We start from the raw sequence: 24,757 nt of genomic DNA on the forward strand, positions 1-24,757 counted from the left end.
CACAAAAGTAACTGGAACACCAATGCATTTCTCCGCAATGTTCGTGAATTAATACATCGAAACTGATGCCATCCTGAAAATTATTTCTTAGTGCATCCGCCTGGCCAACTCCACGGCTAGAATTTGTAAATTGGAACATGGGCCATAAGTTGATATGTTAAAAACCTATAATTAATCGGTGAATTTTTGTTAATTAGTCGATTATGCATTTCAATTTTTTTTGTGCAAGTAATATCCGCCTCTTCGAGTAGACCAGCTCATGAACTAGAATTCTGCTATCTGCCACAGGCAACCTTTAAACATTTTTTGAAAGTGTTTGCTGAAACACCCGTATTACAGTGTACCCGTATCTATGGCCTCTGCATGCAAAAGGCGATGTGTCCATCCCTAATGCGAAAATGTTGTAAATAATTAAAATACCTTTTTTTTTTTTTGTCGCCAGTCGTTAACATTGCCTACTGGAAAGAGAATCAATATTGAGACACATATCACTCACGTGCTTTTCACACGCCGTTGATAGAAGACTCTGCCAAAGGGGTCACTGAAGTCTGCAGGTTTTTTTCAGGGTCAAAAAAGCAAGAAAAGTAATTTGAAGTGAGGTGAACATACATCAACATATTCATTCTCTAGGCAAATGCTATCCATTTAGTTGGCTACCTCTTTCTCTTAAAAAAAAAAAAAAAACATAATAAGCTTTGTCCTGTGTATATACTTAAATATATTGTGTTTGTGCATGGTGTTCTCAGCGGAAAAAAAAAAAAAAAGCTGTTGAAGTGAGGAAACACGGATGATCGAGGTAGCCGCCACTTATGCGCTTGTCCTCCTATTGTCAGGATTTGCCGAAATATAGCGAAAGTATAAATTAAAAGCCGTGCACGTCCGCGCCAACAATGATGCGTAAGCTTATAGCCAACAAAAGTGAAAAGGTAGAGGCAACGCAAAAGAATCCTCAGATTACGTGGGTAACAGAACTTCGGTAATGACGGTAAAGGGGCGAGGGGGGCGCTACGGATCACCCCCCCCCCTCCCCCATAGCCAACAGAAGCGGCAACAGCCGGTAGTGGCCGCGCGCCGGCCACTTGCGGAAGTGCCGATAAGTCCAGTTTTAAAAGCGCGAAAATTACGAGAAACTGCGGTGGGCGCCGTTGCGCGAATGTGCAGAATGTGATCGGCTGCACTCTTTTTCGGAGAACGAATCCGCTCGCTGCTTATGGCCACCGGCGGAGCACACATGCCGAAGCCGTTCTGGCGCAGCATGACGCAGTTTCGGTCAATTTTCTGTGTTTGACGCAGTTTGGCGCAGGAATTTCCGTTTGCATCAAAATGGCGCAATTGGCGCAGGAGTCCCACCCCTGTTAATTGTTTACTGAAGTGACCTCACTACTTCTTCAGTTGTATGTAGCTCAATGCCTCTCGCTCTATGCATGCTCTGGTCCCATTCTGTTCCATTTACTTCTTTCTCAACACTCGGCTACTTTTGATGCCGACTTTTTCACTTCTCTATAGCCACCTTCTTACTTTTTAATTTCTTGCCTCTCGTTGTGGTTGTCTATTCAGGCACTTACCAGTGGCATGTGGCCATTCCGAGGGATTGGCCAATAATGTTCGCATACCCAGTGGCTCAAGTTTCCATTCGGGCACATACCGATGTGACCCAAGTTTTTGTATAATCGGCAGGACAGCAGCAGCCGGCACCCACAAAGTGAGCAGAAGAGGCAAAGAAAGCTTTGCTTTAAAATATTGTTTCTTATAATAATTTAGGTAACACAAAGAGCCAAGCAGCCCAGAGCTGAATACATTATCACAGGAAAAATTTTGCGGTAGTCTCCATAGCACCTGTTTAGTTATGGCTGTTCCTTGCTGCTGCAACTATGACACAGGCAGACTGCGAAAATGATTTTATTGTAACGCATTTGGGCAAAATTAACAAACAGTGAGCTATACTCTGACTCTTGAGAAATGTTTCAAAATAATATGTGGAATAACATAAAATTGATTCAAATTTATTCTAATAGTAACAGCTGTGGCATAAAAGCAGATGCACACATGAAAAGCTTTGCAAAAAAAAAAAAATTCATCATGTGTAATACAAAAACGAGTGCATAAAATGTTAAAATTTCGAAGTTATCAGGCAGTCCAAAACACATGTAGAAAATTGCAAAATTGATTAGAATTAAAATAAAATTAAAGATAACATGTACTCAAGATAGTAAAAGCTGTGGCATTGTGAAAAAATTTAGCATAAAATCAAATTATGTGTATATAAAAGCGAGTGCATCAAACATTAAACTTTTGGAAATACCTGGTGGTCTTAAAAATACATTGATGTACAACAAGGAATTTGACCCACAATTCATTGGGCTTAGTACTCTGTGATATCGTTAGCAGAAATTAGCTTCCAGAAACTACAAAGGAGCTGACCAGTGCACGGTCACACCAACCACACATTACAGGACAAATGCAAATAGAATAACTACTCTACAGAGTCCTAGAGCCTTAGGCGCTTTTTTACTTTCTTGACCTTGGGTTCTTCAGTAATTATTTCAGGAGACAATGCTTTGGTGTGCACAGGCTGGCTGTTTTGTATGCCTGCTTCCAATGTGCTTGTCTGCTCACCAGCTTCCGCAGGCGATTGCTTGTCGGGTGTGCTGCCTGGAAGAGCATAGCGCACAAAACGTTACACTAGCAAAACCTAAGAACAAATGAACACATAAGCAAGATTGGCTAAAAGTGCTCCTACAATAGATATGTATGGAAGCATGGTGGCTGCGAGTCGAGACAAAAATAAAAATAAATTACGGGGTGGGACGTCCCAAAGCTGCACAATGGGTTATGAGGGGCGCCGTAATTTAGAGGGCTCCAGATTAATTTTAGCCAAATGGTGTTCTTTAACTTGCACTTATATCCCAATACGTACACAAGTGTTTCTGCATTTCACCTCCACTGAAATGTGGCCACCATGGCTGGGACTCGAACCCATGCCTTTGTGGTAAGCAGCAAAATGTCATTGTCACAGCCGCTTAGCTACCACGGCAGGTTGAGACATAATGCATGGAGAACTTATTTGAAAAAGATCATGGTATGAATTTGTACGCATATATACACCCATGCACTCAGAATTCACATCAGCTGAGAGACTTTCCACATTTAGCGAACGCAGTTCTATTTAACAGGAAAGAAGATATGTTAGAAGTTATTTTCAACAGTAGTGCATGCTGCCACATAAATGCAAATGGTCATCTGTAATTGCAAGTGCCTGATTACAAGTAAAGGTTCCATCATTTTGGAATATCCTCACCTGCATACAATCATTATTACAGAATAGATTGATATGAGCTGTTTGTTAAGACATTATGCACAGGTAACGTAAATGGGGCATGCGAGATGACAGAAATGACGAGGACATGTCCGTAGTGTTACACTGCCATTGTCATCATGATGATCAGTCCATTTTATGTCCACTGCAGGACAAGGGCTCTCCCATTGGCAATTACCCCTGTCCTGTATCACTTGACTCCATCCTATACAGTCAAACCTTGTTTTAACAAACTCGGACATAACAAATTATTGGATATAATGAAGGTGTTTTCGTGTCAGATATGACTGTGTTGGTTATGACCTTGCTTTTAATGTTTTGCTTAAATGAAAATTCCCTTATCTCCCAGCACTGCACATAATACACTGTGCATAATAATCGAAATGGGGCTGTGCTCACTGCTCCCTTGCTTGCTGAAGCAGGTATTTAATGCCCCAATATGATCCCTGAAAAGTGCTGTCGACTGACGGTACCATCCCTGAAAAGTCATGTGGTTGAGCAAGGAGATAACAGCTGGCCTGCTTTTCCAAGAAGCTTGCGCATACCGAAACATAAGGTTCTTGCAAGAAATGTTGATACCTTGTGTGAGAGCCACACACAGAAAAAACACTATCCTTCATTGTGCTTGTACCGAGGCCTCTATCTTAGACTTAAAGGAGTTTGAGTATTGCTTCCCTTACTGAATATATGAAGCAGTTTGAAGAGACATGTGCATATGCATTGTGTTATGAGATGTAAATATTGTAATGGGATGTCCATACATGCCATTACAATGGCTAGACCTGTAAAGTTTAAACCTCCTATGCATTCTAAACAAAACAAGTAAGTATGAGCTGCAAGCACGCCTGTTACACATTAGGCACAGCAAAACTTTTTAAAGGGCAGCTGAAGCACTTTAAAAAAAAGTGAGCTTTCCACAAATTATGATAGTTTTTCACCCCCTGAATACAAAAATCATAGTTTAACAGGCCAGAAGTCACCGCTAGTTGCTTTAATTTAGCAAAAACAAGCCGCAGCGTCTGCGGGAGACACCGCGGGTCGTTTAACGGGCTCTGATGGCGAAGACGATCGTGATGTCATCTTAGGCATCGACGAGCGAGCGTGATGTCATCCTTGTGCCCGGTCTTTCACCCCTACGCTCAGCGCGTGAACGGGGGTGGGGGGGGGGGGGAGCTTCAACATAAATTTAAGCTGCGATTGCGGCGCTGCTACGCGCATAATCGAGAAAATATCTGCAGGAATTTAATTATACTGTGTCAGCCTTCCAAACCCCCATAAAACTTCCAATTCTAAGACCTCTTCAGCTTCCCTTTAACAAGGTAGACCTGTCATTATTCAAACGACACTGCTGGAGAATGTTTCAACATGGAACAAATCTTACTGTGGCAGCCACTTCTTCAAAAAGTGGTTTTATATTATTGCGAAAAGCAGCTATGAGCTAAGAATGAATTGACTATGTCCATCTGTTCGCAAGAATTTCGAATGACCTTTATACAACATAAAAAAAGATTGCGCAGTGGTGTGGCGAATCAAACTAGTGGAGGAGGAAATAACTTTATTGAGTCCTGAGGAACCCCTCCCCACCACTCTTAGTTTAGTGGTCGGCAGGGGCCGCGGGCCGCACCCACGTTGGGACGGCAAGCCCGTGAGCCTCCGCTCTTTCGTGAGCCCTCTGGACGGCCCGGAGCTGGGTCTGGTGGTCGTAGCTTCGCAGGGCATTTTACATAAATAAAACTAGTGTCTCTGCGTTTTCAAGCCGAGCGCTCTAACTTACTTCATTGCTGCCTTCTACTGCGATCAACCATTATAAGCTAAGGAATGGGCTGCACATGTCTGTCCCCAGCTGTGCACATTCCTCAGGCTGCACACAATGATGCGCAGCAGAAAAGATCTTCAGCACAGTGGGGCAAGAGATGAGTATTAGGAGGAAGTTTTCGGGGTTAACTATGATTTCTTTATAAAAATACATGTAAAAGGCAGGAATGCTGTCCTCAGAAAACCGCTGAACTGATTTCAATGAAATTTATTGCATTTAAAAGATAATTCTGAATTCTACCAACTGTAACAAGCAGAATTCTGACTTAGCGCCTCTTCTGCGAGCCACAAGTCAAAGTGTGTGTGTGGTTGGTTGAGACATTTGCAGTTGTTTTCACAGCAGTTTATTTCAGCTATGCTTTATTCTGTTTGCATGGAAAGTGCACTTGTGCCACAGTTGTGAGATGCATCTGTGAGGCTTCAAGAAAATGCAAAGGCAACATAACAGCACTACAGTAGCACAATGATAAATTCTGATAAAATGATAAATTCTGACGAAACATAGGCCTGATGAAGCAATATAGAGAGATCTTGCCACCCATCTACACCATACGGCCACCACCATACAGATCTTGTATGGTGGTGGCCCTACTTTCTGGCACAGAACACCACCACTGCGCTGATGACATATAGCTATGAAGGATGCCTCTAGTACCTTTTGGTGCGTCTATACCTTCCACTGCATTAGAACCAAGAAATAGAAGTGTGCAAGGCATGGTGGGGAGGGGGGGGGGCCTACATTTAAGTGCCAGTAACTCTGCTCACACAATATGCATTCAAAATATTTTTCAGGAGATTTGTGAGGTGCGATGCCTTCTACTCCTTTCTTCAAAAGTGCTGCAGGGACCTTTTAAAGGTTGATTCACGTGGCGGATGAAATCATTGATTTTATCTGTAGACCGAGCACAACATCTTTTAGCAACACCGAATTGTGCAGCGTACAAGACTAATGATACCAGTGGCGCACCGACGGGGGGGGGGGGGGGGGGGATTCGGGGGTTGGAACCCCCCCCCCCCTTGAGGCCGACTTAACCCCCCCTTTTGTTTAACCCCTTTTCTTTCCTTACGCATTTGAGTACTGCAACTAAGATGTAAGACGCACAATCATCTGCACACTCGCAAAAAGCGCATTTTTTGAACAATTTACCGTGAAGAAATCGAAATTAGTGCTGTTTAGATGGTATTGGCAAACTGTCAACCCCCCCCTGGCAGAGATCCTGGGTGCGCTACTGAATGATACTAAAAGCATGTGGCATAGTTTAGTGCTACTGGGCCATATCACGTTCAGTCTGCAGACTGAATCTGTGATTCTGTTTGTCACGTTAATGTATGCTGAATCGGAGTGCGATGGTCTGGATTAAACTGGCCATATTTTTTTTCATCAAGCACTGACTTGGGCTTCTAAAGCACCAAGGTCAAGCATGTGGTCACTGTTGGATTGCCAAACCTGACTGCCCCAGTGACATTACAGAAAAAGATCGAGACATGCGCCTGCAGCATCAAATGTTGAAATTTAATGCAAAGGTTATTTTATATGCAATAGTGTTTTTTATACAGTGAGTGCAGTGTTAGCAATATGCAAAAATCATACATGACAAGGGTACCGGTATGTCTTTCTTTCTGTAACAGTCATGAACTGCAGTAAACACATGCAAAGAATAAACATACTTAGCGATTTCTGTTCACTTGAGGCAGACAGCTCTTGGTAAACCTTCATTATTTTTTCAGCTTCATCGCCAGCAAACACACTTGCTGGCAGGTTTCGGAAACGTTGTTTCAGGACCTGTGTACACCAACAGACATCGTTCGACTTCACGTGTATAGCAAGCAATATATGAAATGAGTAGTTCTGCATCATCCAAGTAACTTATGTACCCCTGCGCGAGTCGTCTCCTCCTTGAATTCTTCCTCGTCAAAAGGTGACGTGCGAAGACTTTCTGAAAGTTGAAAAATGTATCTTCATTAATTATGGCGCGGAACTCAATGCGGCGCCTGTGGAACGCACATGCACTTACTTTTGGAGACTCCCACGCCTGATGCAATATAGCCCGATATCTCAGGCGTCTTTCTTGGTAAGCAAAGCAAACAACCGCTCCCGCTGTTCCTTCAAGGCCGCCAGCGTCAGAAGCATCGGAAGCGTGACCTGCGAGTAGAACTGAAAGCGAAAATGCACGTTAATCGACGTGACACTAAACGAAAGGCAGAACTTCAACTTACGTCATCACTACTCTGGGCATCCATCGTAAAATTCCAGAGGAACTTGACCTCCCCTATTGACATATTCAAGGTGAAGATCAACGAACTTGAATCGATGGTCACTTGCAGCTCGGGCGAGTGTTTAGAGCTGCGTTCAATTGCAGCTGTCAATCCCTCAGAAAGGTGCCTCACGAGGCTTTTCGTCGTAACTTCGATCGCGGGGTTCAGGTCCTATAAGAAAAAGAAAGAGCTAGATTATTCCATTTTATTGATGCAGCGAACGTCAAACACAACAGTGAAATGCGCTTACTTGCCCTGCATCTGTCTTGAAGGTCGTCTTCATCGAGAACTTCTCCATAGAGGCACCTGAAGTCTGTCGCCATAATTCTGACAGTAGTCGGCGTTGTAGTGTACTTGATGAGGCCAGAAAACTTATCACAGGAAAAGCTTTTCCATGATATTGCAAACATTTCGTCAAGCGCAACAGCAGACGATTCCTCCATGTTATTTGCCTTTGGATTTTGTTTTGGCTACTCAAGACTTCAAATGGAAAGGAAAAACCAGCGTGTTGCTTCCGGTTTAGGTGTTTCTTTGGATGCTTTGGATCCTTTGGATAGGGTAGTTACAGTGACTCAGTAGTTTCATTGCTGATTATAATGCACGTTTTTGTAAACTACAAACCTAACCTTTGTAAAACTACCAAGAAACCGAATGTTCACTATCTTCACGATCGACTGTGTCCTAGGATCTGGGCTTGAACTGGCTTGCATTCGGGTGGGGATAACACAAGTCAAAGTCGCAATTCAAATTGGTCGCGCTTTCTGTTTTCCGAGTTCCGCTGTTGTGCAGTTGCAGAGCTTTATTCTATGGTCAGAGACCGCAGCCCCCGTAGCTGTGCAGTAGTTCAAGCTGGGTCTAGGTTGTTCCTCCTCTGTTCTTTGTTAGCTATGGTATTTCACTGTACGCTGGTCTGCAATCTCTGTGGGCGGAGATCGTAGACAGACCGCCATAGTTGAACAGTACGGTCGTCGCCGAATACCGTTTAGACGCGGACCATAGCATCTCCCGGTGGAACGCAAATTTTCTGGTCAAACGGTTGTCGGGAGTAGAAATATGGGTGAAGACCTACGTGTCACGGTTCGTCAACTGGAGGCAGACCTGAAGCAGGCGGCCGAGATTGGTAAGTGAAACCACATTTCATATTTTTACTTCATTGGACATGTTCCCTTTAAGCTTAGGCGTTCAAATATTGCAGGAAAAACTCTCATAACCAAGAATGGGCACTTGGAGGAGGAGTTGGAACACACTCACAAACGCTATGTCGCCAAGGTCGAGGTACGTTCTGTTTACTCATGTGCGTTTCTCGCAGCTCTGAGGCCGTACTTCGTAACGACCCATTCCATGCTCTTTTCCTGTTTCCGGGGAGCGGTGCGGGGCAGGCGGCTGTTTTTGCACGCCGTTTTGTGCCGGATATTCTTGGCACACAGAAATTTCGGGCTTGAGGGGCACTTGCCCAGTTGCACCCATACAACAGCACCGCAGAACTACTACCTCCTAGATAATTGCAGGAAGCTCTACAATTGCAGCCGCTTTGGATGCTTGGTCCAATCTGCTGGTGTGGTTACTGGGCGCTCATTGATGGTGCTCATTTATCCAAAGCAGAGTGCCTAGTCGTTTCGCATGACAGCAAGTGCCTAATTTCAAGTACACAGGTCGGCATACTCACTCACGAGCACCCCTCCCCTGACTCATACTCGCTCCACACTGATTTCACAGGCGTAAAATAGAGCGTCACTGAGTGAAGAAAAGAGTGAGCGGACGTGAGTTTGAGCAGGAGTGAGTGCCGGTTAACGTCAGTATGAATGAAAGTCACTGACGGTGGTTTTAAGTCGATGTGAGTATGTGAACGTGACTGTTGGCGAGTGTGCGTGGTCGTATGTATGCGAGTGAGTGTTGGTGATTACAAGTGGGCGTGAGAACGAACATGAGTGAGTACCGACGAGTGTGAGTACACGTGAGTGTGAGTGAGTAGAGAGCCTGCAAAAATATTGGTGAGTAACCGTTATTCAGTCGACCTATGCTCAAGTATGTTCACTGAATACCAACAGCTCATGCAGTGGTCGGCAAGTGACTGGTCGCCAGAAGAGTTGGCACACTAGTTACTAATACATACAAGTAGCTGTTGCATGAGTTCATAAATTAGCACAGCTTTGAGCTGCAATGGCTACCATATTGTGTCTTGCACTTTCAGCTTTATGTACCTTTCCTTGAAATGCAAAAACATGCCCATTCAAATGCCATGTCTGCTCCTTCATTGTATATGGTAACTTGAAATACCTGTGTTCCTATTAAAAAGTTAAACTGTACTACTGACACAGTGGTACAAGCAAGGAGGCAAGTTGGTCAAAAATAAATCTGGGGCACCCAACTGTGGCATTTATGATAGTCTCAGTGTAGCTTTGGAATATGAAACTTCGTTAAATAATAAGCAGCGAGTTCCCTAGAGGCACCACAGTTTGTAATGGGTGAATTTTGATGAAATGTGGTTGAAGTGGCAGTGACTGTATGTGAAAATGTGAACCTGTGTTACTTTGCAGAAACTCGAACAAGAGTTGCACAGCACGCGGATGAAGTTGGAATGTAGCATTGAAACGGAGAAATGTCTCAGTGCTGATCTGGAACATGCCAGGGATCAGCTTGCTAAATCAAAAAAGGAGTCCTTGGCATGTCAAGCGGCACTGAAAAAGCTTCAAGCTGTTCTTGATGAGGTGAGACATACGATCGTTGAATCATGAAACGACTCTGTAGCTGCATGTTTTTGAATGGAAATTTCTGTTTCTCACTTTTCTGCCTTTCATTTCCGTACCGTTAATATTACAGTCAGTTCTTGATATAATGAATTGCAGGATATAACAGAGCAAATCTTAAATGTTTCTTGCCAATGTCAGTGTGTAGTAAATATGCTTGCAGCAAATATTAGATACAACAAAAGTATCTTTACAGCGCATGCAACTTCATTATAACAAGGCTTAACTTATTATCTTTTAAAAAACATGTTTCACGATTCAATTAGTCTGCTCCTGTCTTTTACATTTTTCTCATCCTGCAGTACTACAGCATGAGAAAGTCTTTCCAGCCCTGGGGATCAGAATGCTTTATTCTCACTTTTAACCATCGTCATTCTTGTTTAATCTCTCTCCTACATTTATTTCTGTATTTTCTCTACATTTGTTTTTTGCACCCCTTTGCCTCCTGCCTTTGACGGAGCTTTTAAGGGACCGCATGGCATTGTCTTCCACTGTTGCTTCAGGATGGCCATCTTGACGGCTAGAGAAAACTGGATTTCAAAGGGGTGTTGTCACATATTACAATGGAACCTTGATTTAACAAACCTGGATATAATGATTTATTGGGTATAATGAAGTAAATCTAAACTTTTTCTAGCCGATATCCAGGATGTAACGAATATATGCTTGGAATGATAATTGGATATAACGAAGTTATTTTCATGTAGCATGCTGTAAGGTTTGACTGTGTCTTGAAAAAAGGTTAGTAACGGGAAGCCCTGGATTAGCTTGTAACCAATCTGGGGTTCTTTAACGTGCATCCAAAGCACTCTCCACGAGCGTTTTTGTATTCTGTCCCCATTGGAATGCGGCTGCAGTGGCTGGGAATCGAACCCACGACCTCATGCTCGGCAGCGCAATGCGAGAGGGACTGATCCACCACAGCAAGTCATTATGTCATGTAGTAGACATTGGCATTAGATATGTCAGTACCAAAAAGTACAAGGGGCGTACCAAAAGTAATGCAAATGTAGCTAAAACACTCTTAATGGTAATAACTTACATAAGCCATTCAAACTGTCCTTGTTTACAAGGTGACCTTTTCTTGTGCACTGTTCATGTACAGGAAATGTCCGGCATGAGAAGTGTGCATGAAGAAGTTTAAAGAAGGTTAAAGCAGCATGCATGAAAAATAACATAGCAGCATACAGAAGGATTAAGGTGTGGAAAAACAAGCATTAAGAATATACATCGACAGGATGTGTTCTTTGTCTTAATTTTTTTCGCATCTTAATCATTCTGCCGGTATTTCAGACCAACTAGCTAGAGCAAAAGTTCTGAATCATGTCCGCTGCGAGCATGAGCAGACGACCTCATTCAGGCAGACAGACTTGCAAACTCTGTGAGCACCTGTGAGCTCTGGGCAGAAATGGACCAAAGTCGCAATGCCAACAACATATTGTGAAGGACTTAGGGTATGGTAGTGTGTGTGTAAAGTAGGTTCCTTCGCAGCTGATACTGAACTTCAGCAGGGAAAGCTGGAAGTCCTGTCAGATTTTAAAAATAATTCGAAGGCATTGAAGACACATACTACAGTGATAAGACTAAGCCTTGGCATACATTTAACAAACAAACAAAAATCTATCTCTTTGTGGGCATCACATGTCCTCTCCTAGGAACCAGCAGTCAGTGCAAAAAGGTCACGGCCACTGTTTTTCTTTTTTGGGTCCTGTGTTTCCTCAAGCCTATATAGATAGGTGCACTATAAACAGTGAAAGATACATTTAATCCTTAGAGAATTCATCCAGAGAAAAACAGATGGAACAAGAATCGTAAAGGCATGCAGATTCATTATCACAACTCATGACCACACACATCTGTGCCAACAATTGGGCAGAGGTGTGTGAGCGAATTTCATCAAACTTACCTGGACACCTTGAGTTGTGTAATGACTGTGTAAGGACATGAATTCAACTTCAAATTCTGAGTTGTGAGAGTGGTGAATAATTTGGTGTCTGAAGCAAAGGCATACTTGGAGATGCTCACTTAGGTGTAGGGGAGTAGAGTGGTCATCCTAGCTCATTTGACAGAACAGTGGATGTTTGCAGCAACACATGTTCTTCAACGACATTCTCAAGAGATTGGAAGAGGGATTTATGAGGTGTACTGCATCGCACAAGAGCACAATAACAGTGTATGAGCATGGCTTCAGTATTCCTGTTACAAAAAAATATATATATAATATGGTCAGCATGTTTTGACTGACGTGCATGTGTAAAGTGTTTGCACTGGTTTTATATTTGTATTGTTAACAATCATTTGATCTTTCTTCTCTGGAGGCCTTTGCCTTTCTAGATTATCGACCACTAGTTGATACTGGTGCGTGTGTACTGCATGCTGTCTTGCAGAAGGACAACACGTTATCAGACAAGGCCTTCGTGGCTGAAATAGAGAAGCTGCAGAAGCAAGTACGTCGCCTCGAAGAGCAGCTGTGTGAAAGTCGGCAAATGAATGAACGCCTCCTGTCTCACAACACCAGCGCTACAGCGAGCAGCCCGGATGCCCTGGACTCCTCGCGAGCCGCGTGCGAGCAGGAGATGCATCTCGTGATTGGACAATTGCACAATGAAATAGACGAGCTGAAGGTGAGAGCACTCACAACGTTGAGGCACTGGGGGGCAGAGTTGCAGAGTGGCGCACTTCATTCTGGAGAGTGGAGGTCCCTATAATTTCACTCCTTTTAACTTCTCAGAGTGGTGAGAGTTGGACCACTCCCACACCTGAAGTGGCTGAGCTGGTCTATTCCATTCCTCCAATTCCAGTAAACAAAATGCTTTCTCTATAATTGTTTACTACTTGTGCTTGCATGCCTGTTGACAAAAGAAAACACAAGAAAAGTTTTGGAAGTGTAACAAATAATGTTACGTACAATGTTCCCCCACAAGGACAAATACCAATTTTAACTGAAAGTTGCTGTCTTTAAACGCATTTAAACATTGTAATGAAGAAAGGTTTCTGCGCCAGAGGTAGTCACCTATAAGTAGATACTGAAAGAGCCTTATGTAGTAAAAATTGACAAATGTCATAAATTGGCCAAGTCTAGTTTAGTCTCGGTAATTGGCAAATTTATAACGGTGTCACACAGCCACTTTTGATCGCAATTGAGCCCAATCTGATTCGAAATTCTCGATCTTGATTGGTTCCCTTCCCAAGATTTAGTAATGAAGCCAATCACGACTGAGAAATTTGATCCAGATCGGGCTCGATCACGATCAAAAGAACACTGTGTGACACCCGTATTACTGGTTTTGTAGTCTAGTTTAATATCAACACTTAGCGCTCCGAGACTTTGTGTCCATTCCAACTTTATTGGAGAATCCCAGGCTCCCATTCGATTGCATCTGTCGTACTGGTGTCATCATTCTGTTCCACTCCAGGCGTTTCAAAACCTGCAATCATTCCAACTCCGGAGTTGGTACTCTGCAACTCTGCTGTGTAGCAGCATACGGACATGCACCACTACGTTTCTGTACAAACTAGAAGTAGTGCAATGTCGTCAGTGACAGGACAAGAATTCACTGGCAGCTGCCCTTTGAAGGGAATATGCAGATGCATGCACCAGCAAAATGCCTTGTTCTGGTCCCCTTCTTCCCCTTCCTCAGGGCACTTTATTGTCATTAAACTTCACACCCTGCTCGAGGAGCTTTTCTGCGGCAGGTTTAAGTGATATCCAGGTCTATCAAGGGGATAAATTGGGTCATTCGGCATTTCCTGGTACATCGCAGTCGTGGCATGCACACGCGCATGCATGCACAGAGGGGGAGGGAGGGCAGGCGGGATTCCACAAAAAGAAAAATAAAGCATATTAGCTCTTTGTGGTCACACACATCACCCAATTTGGGGTTGTCCCACTCAGGAGCATTCTCGCTCATTTAGATGCCATGCAGAAAAAAGCGCTCAACTAAACAAATGCATGTTAAATGACCCATTTCAGAAAGTTTATTCCCGAGGCTCTCAATGGTATTTAGCGCTGTGTGGTAGCACCTGAAGCACGCTTGTAGTGCTTTACTGCAAAGGGTTAAAGGATTCTCTTCGACCTGCTGAAATACTGAAATGTAATGGCACTGTCACACTTTGGTTTAGTGCTGTTTAGTGAAAGGTTTGATTAGAAAACACAGATGCACTGAAAAAAAAAAAAAACCCTTTCAGGTTTTAGTTGACAGTCAGTGCTTGCGTATATCGTATCGTTTTTTTTTGTGTGTCATCTTGTTTGTGCAGTAAACATAGATCTGAACCAATATATACATAGCCGAATATTTTTACAGCTATGAATTCGTCATTTCATGCTAACAGGTGATGCCTTAACTAGCGAATACTTTGTGCTGATAACCTTGGTGCTCACGGTGGAGAGAGTTGAGGACGTTGTTGGCATTTACTTGAGGAGGTACCATAATGATTTCTTCACAGAAAATCTTTCTATGTGATTAATCAGTTTTGGCCGCTGTTCTGTGAACAGTCTCTGTGAACAATCTTCTGTGACCAGTCTAGTGAAATGTGAAATGGTGCTTTGGTTTGTATTCTTGAAGAATACCTTGACAGAAGTTTGCTCAACCTGTCGTATTTTTACAGGCTGAAAAGGAAGCAGCATTGCAGCACCTTGGCGAAGCAGAAGACCGACTGAAAGCGACCTTGGATGACTTATCCGCACAAAAAACACTCTGTCAAAACCAAGAGGATGAATGTGCAGAACTCCGTGCACAGTTGGAGAGCCTGCAGATGGACCAGGTGAGATACCTGATGACATGAGGGTGACATGAGTGAATTGACCTTCGTGCGGTCTATCGCTTCATCGCAAACTGAGCTCTGAGAACACACAGCACGCACAAAGCTACGAGCCACTGGTGCACCTAGACTCTGCCCCCAACGCAGATCGCTCTCAAGATAATGCCGTGCGACCACGCACAGCCACCACATACGCAGTTCCAACCAGCATAAAACGCTGCCCCCCCCGGTGCTTCACAACGTTGGGTGCCTCGCGCATGATGGAAAACGGCGCACTTCTTGCCAACTTTCTTCTATTTAGCGCGGGCGAGATTGAGCTGCGATCACCGGCTCTCCCTCGCATGCTTTCACTTGCACATACAGCATACGGCGCACAGCGACAATTTTATCGCCCTTGGACTTTATATGGAACCTCACGGCAGCGGCGATGCTGACGGCAGCAATGCACCTGGAGTGTTCATATAATTGCTATCGCAATAAAAACGCTGGTTGATTTGGAGTGAAATGTTATCGGTGAAGAGCAAGTTCCCATGAGCTGTGCCTCAAGCATCATTTTACCATGCCAGGTCACATTTTCAACCAACTTAAATTTCATACCATATAGTCTCACTTTAGTTCACCGAGAGACAGAAAATATGGAGAATTGTATCTCGTAATTTACAAGTCCAATACTACACTGAAACTAACAATCATAAATGTTTCAAAGGGAGTTCATTCGTTACACCAATAGCACAAATATAACAAGCAGCCCTTAAGTTTTGTTATCTTACACCTTATTAGACCAAAGGTGACCATATCCGCTGTCCCAATTGATTGAGTGATTAGGTGTTTTTTCTCAGTAGCCATGTTTGCCACTCTATCTCCCCTAGTATAAGGTTATTGTTTTATTTATTCAATATTTAGTCAATCTCGTTTCTCTATCCCTCAGCTTTCATAAAGTTGTGTATTTATACTTTCACTCACAACCAAACAAGTCTTGATAAAATTCAGTTTCTTCTAGAGGCTCTCATTTTCGCTTCCCTTTTCTTTTCATGTGTTCGAACAGCAGATCTTATTTGCAGTTTTGTGGAAAGATGGGCCCACCGCATTGGATCAGTTTCTACTTTAGTCAACCCTGCTTCTTAACCAGCGGTAGTTCCCCTACTTGTTGCCTATTTATAACAGTGACCCCCCCCCCACACACACACTCTTAGTTGCCTTCCCCCCCCCCCCCCTCCGGCCCCCATTGAGTGTGGGGGAGAGCGAGCTAGGTCTACACAAAAATGCTGCTAAGGAAAGCAGTTGCTGCTCTGACAAAGACAAGTCTTCTTTCCAAAACGTTGCCTTCAGTAACATTCCTTATTCTACCAGTGTTAATCACTTCAATCCTCCATCTTCCTGTGAACTGTTCTCGTGTTTCGGATTGTTTTATGTCGGCATCATTCCGTCTTTCCCTAACTCAATTGCAGCTGGATCCCAAGCGGCGAGGTAATTCCCTCTTCTCAGAAGTGGAAGACCGGCGGCTGAAGCAGGAGCAAGAGCTCTTATCTATACGCACACGCTATCGTGCGCTGCAGGAGCAGGAACGCTTTTTGCGGGAGGAAGTTCGGCGTACTCGGAACCAGATGGCCCTGATTCTGGCCACGGGATCAGTCAACAAAGCAGACGCCCGCCAGCTACGTCTGCTTCAGGCGAGTACCTACTTTGGTGGCTAGAAAAGAAATTTGCATATTAATAAACAACTATTGCATGGTACGTTGCTAAATTCGAAACACTTCTTGGTACTTCAAGTAACTGCACCTGCTGTGGTAAAACATATCGCATTCAGTGGCGTAGCCAGAAATGTTTTTCGGGAAGGAGGTGAGGGGCACGCACTTAACCCTAGGGATAGGAAAAGAGAAAGGGGGGCGTCACGTGTCCTGTGTGCCCCCCTCCCCTGGCTATACCGCTGATTGCACTTCATCCGAATTACAACAGTCCCCCTTATACTCTTTCATACTTGGCAGGCGACGCTGTGGAAGCTATGCAAGCAGTGTGGTAATTGATGTTTCTTTCTGCGCGTCTCACACTGCAGTTCTTGATCTGCGATGCTTTCTACGGAATAACTAAATTGTGTATTACAACTACAACTTGTGAAAGCAAGTTTACATCAAATGAAGTATTATTTGTGCACATTTGTTCTTCAAGTACGTGGCGTACTATGTTTTGGTTGCGAGTGCTGTGGCCGCTGGTCGCAGAAACTTCACTCCTCTCATATGGTGGTGGTAAATAGGTCCAGGTCTCCAATGCCTTTCATGTAATAAATACGCAATACTTCGGGACATATAAGTATGGACTTAATTTTACATTTAATTAAGGACGCGTACCTATATTTTTGATACATGGCGCACTACTTTATGGTCGCAGATGTAAACAGTGAGAGAAGTGTCCCTTGCCTGCCATGTTTGAAAGGGAGTAATAGTCAACTGTTTCATTCATTTTAAAGCAAAACCTTTTTTTTTGCCTCTTCACCCATTTTGCGGGTGCTACTTTCTTGCTCAGTATACAACTTGGGTCATTGGGTGTGTGGCCAAATAGACAATTTTTTGCTCGCTGCTGCCATGTGACCAGACAACTTGGGCCACTGGATATGGGCCAATTTTGTCCTATCCCCCTGAAATGAGTATGTGCCTCTGTGACACAAGAGGCATAGAAACCTTAAATGTATGCTTAGATGTGTGTCTAACATCTCTGTGCACACACCTCTTCATCAACTCTTCCCTCGACATGCATCACACATTGCCTTCCTGTTCATGACGGACAGATAACAGCTATAAGCCATGAAGTTGTGCTCGTGTCATCCGCTACTGCTGCTACCTCACTAACTCGAACAAGCTTCACAACATTTACATTTAAGCGTTGCTATGGATCTGTCTGTTTCTTTTCTTTTTTTTAGTCTATAGCTTTCTTTAGCTACTTCGGATGGTTGGGTGACCCAAGTAGACCCATGCTGAGTGACCCAAGTTCTGTACTAGCTTGGGCCGTCAGGTATGTGCTGTCTTGCTGAGAAGACATGGGCCACTGGCTATGTGCCCAAATAGATAACTTGCCGCTAGCCATTGTCTGCTGGCCTAGCAGACAACTTGGGTCACAAGGTATGTGATATTGGTATGTAGCTATTCTTGGCCAGTTCCCCAGAATGGATGTGCCATTCACAACAGACACCTCCGCGTTGAGCGCGGCTGCTTGTTGGATATCCATTCGTTGCAGCCAGGAAGCTTGAGACAGGGGGGGTTGATATGGAGTTTCTATTTACAGCAAGATATACTGTGTTGATCGCCAGTCAGCCTCTAGAGTCTGTAAAGGAGTACGTTTACCTAGGTCAATTACTCACAGGGGACCCTGATCACGAGAAAGAAATTTACAGAAGAATAAAATTGGGTTGGAGTGCATACGGCAGGCATTGCCAAATCCTGACTGGGAGCTTACCACTGTCGCTGAAAAGAAAAAAGTGTACAATCATTGCATTCTACCGGTGCTAACATATGGGGTAGAAACTTGGAGGTTAACAAAAATTTTGCTCGAGACCAAGTTAAGGACTGCACAAAGAGCGATAGAACGAAAAATCTTAGGACTAACGTTAAGAGACGGAAGAGAGCGGTGTGGATCAGAGAACAAATGGGGATAGCCAATATTCTAGTCGACATTACGCGCAAGAAATGGAGCTGGGCAGGCCATGTAATGCGTAGGATGGACAACTGGTGGACCATTAGGGTTACAGAATGGATACCAAGAGAAGGGCAGCGCATTTGAGGTCGGCAGAAAACCAGATGGGATGATGAAGTTAGGAAATTTGCAGGCACAAGTTGGAATACGCTAGCGCAAGACAGAGGTAATTGGAGATCGCAGGGAGAGGCCTTCGTCCTGCAGTGGACATAAAAATATAGGCTGATGATGATTATGACTCCATGATTGCTGGACATATGAGCATCGGTATCAAACAAATATTAAGCAGCAACGTCGCCCCAAGATCAATATTGTCCCCACAGTAGTAAGCCTGGACTATGTGTTATACTAGTACTTGGGTGGTCCAAGGATAGGGAAATGAAAAAAATTAACACCTTGGAGTTTTAGCTTTTTCATTTTTGAGAGTCTGTTTGGATGCTATTCGATAAACATTTGGTGTTTTGGATTATAACTATTCAGATTGAGAACTTAATTGTATAGAAACATATTTCATATTCCTAGTGTCCTACACTACAATGTCTGTTTAGACCATGTGTAGCTTTCAGGTGTAATATTCTGTTAGTTATTGCATAATTAAAGCAGGACATTACCTGGTAAAAGCGTGTTTTTAAACAAGCAACTGAAAAAAGAAGAAAGGATGTTTAACTGTCACCAGGAAAAATTAGTCTTTTGTTCCTTCTAGATGAAGTAATCTTATGAAAACATTCGGGGTTGAGCTTGCCACATGGAGGGTGGACTTGGTTTATATTGTAGTACTCTTCAATGGAGCACACTAAACAAACTGATTTATTGTGGGCGAACTTGCGCCCGGAAACTTAACACTAAAACACATTCACACAATAGGCAAGCAGAGTTAACAGGATCCCGTTCCACAGTCAACCACGTCCGAAGATTGAGCACATGTGTAGCCGCGTTCGCGTGCACGAGAGACACGTGCTGTCTCGCCATGCGCGAGGCGTTGCTGGTGCTCTTCTAACGACGGTGCGATGAGACGCCTGGAAGGATACTTCGCATGGAGAGATCTCTGCGGCAATATGTGGCTGGTTTATTTTTTCTGTACTATATTAAGTGATAAAAAATGTCTTTATAAAACTGTAATTAAAAAAAAAAACTTTCTAGATTGCATTAAAAATTTTTTTGTAATGCATAACATAACATGTGGTGGTTGCAGTATTTTTCATATGTTAAATTTTGTTGTGGTAACATAACATTTGGATGAAGTTGTTGCTGACATTGTTGAACATAGTCGAGTCTCCACAAAACAAACATGATATAACCAATTATCTGATGAAATGAAGTATAAATCTATATAATACTTTTCGCTGATATCAGCGTGCAATGAACATATGCTTATAATGAATGTCAGATACAACGAAGGCATTCCAGCATTGAATGCAACTTCATTGTAAGATGGTTTGACTGAATTGCATATCAGGCTTTCATGAAACCCTAATGTTGCTTATTGCAGGAGACCCTAACATCCACCAATGCCGAGATTTCTCGCCTCACTGGTGCTTTGGCAAGGCAGACCAGCGAGCAGGCTTCACTAGACAACGTACTGTCGGACGGTAACCCTCTGGCAGGACTTCTGAAAATGGAGAGGCAGCGAGTGAGGGAGTTGGAGAAGGAGCGAGCAGCGCTACTGAAATCCATTTCTGAACGGCAACTGCGTGAAGATCGCCTGCTCCGGGAGACCCACGAGGCTGCTCAAAAGGCCGAAGCCTTGGAGGCCCGTCTACTAAAGGCCATGGTTCGCAAGAGCGAGGAGCAGCCCTTATCTGCAGGTGAGGAAATGAATTAATGAATTAAATGTATTTTACATCATGGGCGTTGTAGGCGGTCTAAAACAAAATGCAAGGCTTGGCAGGAGCTGTAACCGCCATAAAAGGCTGAGGGATTACAGCAGGGCTCTGCACACAATGTACTAGAAGGTATGATGACTATTTCTGATGCTTTATGTATTACAGTAAAAATAAGTTAAATGTGTAGACAATACACCACGCACATTAAACTCACGTTGATAAAATAATTAAACTAGGGTTTTACATGCAAAAACCACAATATGATTACGAAGCATGCCATAGTGGGGATTAGACATTAATTTTGACCACTTGTTGTTCTTTAATGTGCTCACCTAAATCTAAGTACGTGTATGCACTTGTACTTTTGTCCCCTATTAAAATGCGGCTGCATTGATTACAGACTTTGAGCTCAGCATTGCAGCACCATAGCCACTAAGCTACCGTGGCAGTTCATTCATATACAAAGAAATACGAAGGAAAAAGAACGCAAGACAACGGGAAAAAAGGGGGTAACTCTCACAAGAGTTGGCCATGAAACGCTCCAAATGGGCTTGCCAGCTGCCATTTCCAAGCAACGGGCCGCTAAAGCGGTGTTTAGGAATTTTCATTATGCGCTGGGATGTAAAGGCTTTCCTGCTATCCTGTAAACCCTGTCCCGTCTCCTGTGAGCGTTGCTACCACATACCCGTCAATTTATAACCTCCTCAGTCGCATCGCACTCTGTTGCTCTTCTCTTGGTACTCATATCAATACAGTCGAACCTCGATTTAATGAAATTCGCTATGTAACGAACTGTTTTTATTTCCCCATCTTAGTTCTATTAAATTAACGAAACCTCGATATAACGAAATTCTTGATATAACGAAGTTTCTCGCTGCAAGCACAACTTTGCTATATTGAGGTTTGACTGTACTGTAACAGCTAACCACTTCTGTGCATTACCTGCTTCCGGTCTACATCTTACTCTCCTAATTTGGACTGTGCTTGGTTGCTTGTCCAGGCTACTTTCTTTCCTTTAACATATTAGAGCACTGAATTCACGTTCTGTTGCTCCAGCCGTTTCTAGGCAGTACCTGCCCATTTCCTCAGATTTGGGGTGACTCGTTTCTGTCCACGTGTGGCAACATAAATAAGTGTCTCCCATTAATTTCACTTGTCGTTTGTCGTGAGTTGCATTTAGAGGTGTTCCTTCTGGTGCTGGATGTTATGTAAATGTAGTGACCAGGAGCGTGTCGACTTCTGTGTCGTAATATCCTTCCTTATAGTGTACCCACAATGGCAAGATGTGGAGGTCATGCACATTTTGAAACTGGCATTAATTTAAGGATGCCTTCTATGTGGCCATGCTGGCAACTTTGACTGAATGCAATTCTGCCCTTGTAACATGTTGGCTCTTTGGTTCAGATTGGTCTTCGCTAAGTAGATGCACACGGGAATCTGGCGGATGTACAGTATGTGGTCAGGATGGCCCAGTGATTGATGGTCGGGACATGTGATCTGTGTTCAATATGACACAGTGCAGTGTGCATACCATCACAGTAATGGTGACCATTTAACTTTGAAAGGAAAAATGGTCATCCATCCTAGAGTAGCCACGAAGCCTCAGAGGAAACCCATACGAACGAGTCCTTGAGAAATTGCTATACACATCAGTGCACAGAGCTTAAATGGTCTTGCAAGCCCGTGTCTAAGACTAGTATTACAAATTCATGAGCGAGCTCTGCTGTGCAGCCTGAATATTGCAGCTATCACGGTGATGCTTCAGTGGTAACAAATTTCAATTTACCAGTCAGTTGTCTCTCTAGCTGAGCTACACGAACGCTACTGTCTGTGAAAGCTGCTCATATTTTATCAGTTTATATCAACTGTCTCTACTCTCTTAGACACTGACTTGCAAGACCATTTAAGTTCTGTGCACTAATGTGAATAGCAAGTTGTATTGTGAACTGTAAATCAAAAATTGCTGCTGAGCTGATCCTTACCTAAATGCCTGCATGAGTTAGTGTTGAGACACTATTCAGAAAAGGACCATAGTGTACCATTCTAACGGAGTGTGAGCTAAGAACAAGTGCCTCTTCTGCAGTTGAATCCAACTTTATGTTGTTAGCGACCTCTTGGAGAAGTCTCCAGTATTTTTATTAATAGAGTAATTATAGTACAGATTAACGAACATCTTAAGTAATTTATGGCTGCAATGTTACTTAAAGTTTGCAAAGCACATTTGAAAACATCACTTTCAGTTGTTTGTAACATGTTACTGTTTACATAGCTCTTTTTCTTGTGCATCAAGGAAAACCTGCAATACCTTTAAAAAGTCACAGCAGCCTGCTGCTTGCATGCCATAGTGGCTTTCTTTTAAATTAGGAAAAAAGAGCTACACAATAGGTAGCATGTCGCAACCAACTGGCAATGATGTTTTCAGGTGCGCTTTACAAACTTTGTATTGACATTAATGCCATAAAGTTAAGGAATTAATCAGCACTTAATTGGACACAAGAAATGCCGGAGGCTTCTCCAGCAGGTTGCTAACAACACACACTTGATTTGATCTGCACAGGCTTTGTGTTCTTTAAAAATTGCTCTGTGTAACCAGAACATTTATTATGTTTACCAGATGGTTTCATGCTGTGCACTTTCATTATACAGCTTGCTGAGGACAACAGAAATTTTCTGCACATCTAAGTCAAAATGTGTAGAAGGCCAACTGTTGTACGCCTCATGAAAATGTCGTTGTCCTCTAGGCTTGGAACACAGGAAAGAAGTCTATGAAAACCTGGGCATGGTCGAAGACAAGCCACCAGTGCTGCGGGAGGTGATACCAATGCAACCAAAAGCTGAAACCATCGTGACTTTGGCCTCCAAGTCAGCTGACAGTTCTGAAGGCTGTGGTGAAACAGAGTCGAAGGGCCGCAGTGGTGCACGCCCTAAGGTTACATTTGAGGAGCGCTGCACTAAAGAGAACGAGCCTGACACAGAGGCTGACAGCAAGAAGTTCAAGCGTCGCGGCACTGTCGTGAAACCCAAGCTGCAAGTGCAAAACTCTGGAAAGGTAGTAACTGAAGTGCCAGAGTGTAAACAGCAGTGATGGTGCATTTATTCTGATGTCTTTATGTGGTTTTATGTTAGTACCTTTTACTTCACTGCTCTTAATTCTCTGAAAGTGCTAGATGTATATTTCTTTATACTGTCCGCGAGGAATAATCAAGAATGAATGTTGTAATTAGTATGCCACCTTTTTTGTCTTGCACTACAGTCCAGCATCAATAACAAAATCAGCTGGAAATTGTAAAGCTTTGTTACCTATCCTTAACTTGGTGTCAAAAGCTTCTATGTACTCCCTGGTGCAATTTTCTCATCTTGTGTATACATTTTATTTGTACTCTTTTACTTTATTGACAGGGGGTGTAAGTTGTGTATATTGACTCGAAGTATTGTGAACCAGAATTTTAAACATTTTAATAAAATTGTTTTTGCACACAATGTTTTTCTTTCATCCGATAACATTTGTGTAGCGGCTGCTTACCAAAACCTGCGGCCATAAGTGTCATGTACATATAACTATCCAAAAATCAAGAAGGGGGCCGACAGATCGAGTAACACACTGCGGTATAAAAGATACCACTGGGATAAGGTGCCTCAGAAAGGCTGGTCTACGTTGTGATAGTGGGCCTATCTTTGATAAACGTGGCCTTGTCATCCTCGGCTAGCTGTAAAGGAAGAGACAGAAAACAAAATGAGCGCTGTCATTTGACCTTTCCAGACATGGTTTCTAAGACGAGGGGAAAGGAGCGAGGGAGTGGGGATGCAGCAGGAAAAGAAAAAAAAATAGGACGGAGAGGGCTACACGGCGAGGTTGTTGGGGGAAGGAAGAGGATGAGAAGCCTTCAGAGGACTGAACCAAAACCATAGGTATTGTGGGCAGTGTGTGTTCGTGGCTTTAGAAGAGCCATTCAGTGCGGGAGCAGCAAGAGAGGATATGAGTTGAAAGAATGATCTGACTAGCTTAGCATGCAGTGTGCAGGGAAATTTTTTAAAGGTATTAAGATGGCGACGTGGAGTCTGGTGGAAAGGATGGGGGGTGGTTGGAAGAGAGCGGGTTGGTCTTTCAAGGGACATTAACCTCAGTATTTCGGCGTAGGCGCTGTCGCGGCGATATACAGAAGTGGCATGACCCTGTGTAGTGGAGGCACCAAAAAAGACATGCCGATGTTTAGGACTTCGGAACGTAAGAAAAAAAAAAAGAAGAAGAAAAAAATAGGAGTGAAGCGGGAGGGGGCAGGTGTACATGGGAAAAGGGCTCGTGTGATTGATATATACATAGAAGCGTGAAAGAAAATATTAAATTGAGTGGTAGG

General features: G+C 43.3%; 1 protein-coding gene, 1 long non-coding RNA gene and 1 pseudogene across 2 annotated transcripts; 1 reads left to right on the top strand and 2 right to left on the bottom strand.

The window, feature by feature from the left end:
- Window positions 1-1,890: 1,890 nt before the first annotated feature.
- Window positions 1,891-7,068, bottom strand: LOC125946384 (uncharacterized). Its single transcript, XR_007467532.1, has 3 exons — window positions 7,007-7,068; window positions 6,800-6,914; window positions 1,891-2,652 (listed from the first exon to the last, which is right to left on the bottom strand). It is a non-coding gene; the product is annotated as an uncharacterized LOC125946384 (long non-coding RNA).
- A 43-nt stretch (window positions 7,069-7,111) lies between these two features.
- LOC119456816 (uncharacterized) lies at window positions 7,112-7,835 on the bottom strand (annotated as a pseudogene).
- Window positions 7,836-8,004: 169 nt separating this feature from the next.
- LOC119455813 (protein Spindly-A) lies at window positions 8,005-24,125 on the top strand. The gene is made up of 8 exons (XM_037717287.2): window positions 8,005-8,507; window positions 8,583-8,662; window positions 9,925-10,095; window positions 12,522-12,758; window positions 14,743-14,898; window positions 16,344-16,565; window positions 20,069-20,384; window positions 23,144-24,125. The coding sequence occupies exons 1-8, from the start codon at window positions 8,441-8,443 to the stop codon at window positions 23,485-23,487; spliced, it is 1,593 nt and encodes a 530-aa protein (XP_037573215.1). The 5' UTR covers window positions 8,005-8,440; the 3' UTR covers window positions 23,488-24,125.
- Window positions 24,126-24,757: the final 632 nt, after the last annotated feature.

The sequence above is a fragment of the Dermacentor silvarum genome, chromosome 6 (genome assembly GCF_013339745.2).
Source record: "Dermacentor silvarum isolate Dsil-2018 chromosome 6, BIME_Dsil_1.4, whole genome shotgun sequence".
Classification (NCBI taxonomy): domain Eukaryota; kingdom Metazoa; phylum Arthropoda; class Arachnida; order Ixodida; family Ixodidae; genus Dermacentor; species Dermacentor silvarum.

Bases quoted from the DNA above. Each gene is read 5' to 3' on its own strand.
- LOC119455813 (XM_037717287.2), top strand. From the start codon at position 8,441: ATGGGTGAAGACCTACGTGTCACGGTTCGTCAACTGGAGGCAGACCTG. The intron at 16,566-20,068 runs GCGAGTACCTAC...TGCTTATTGCAG, and splicing joins GCCAGCTACGTCTGCTTCAG to GAGACCCTAACATCCACCAA. The intron at 20,385-23,143 runs GTGAGGAAATGA...GTTGTCCTCTAG, and splicing joins GGAGCAGCCCTTATCTGCAG to GCTTGGAACACAGGAAAGAA.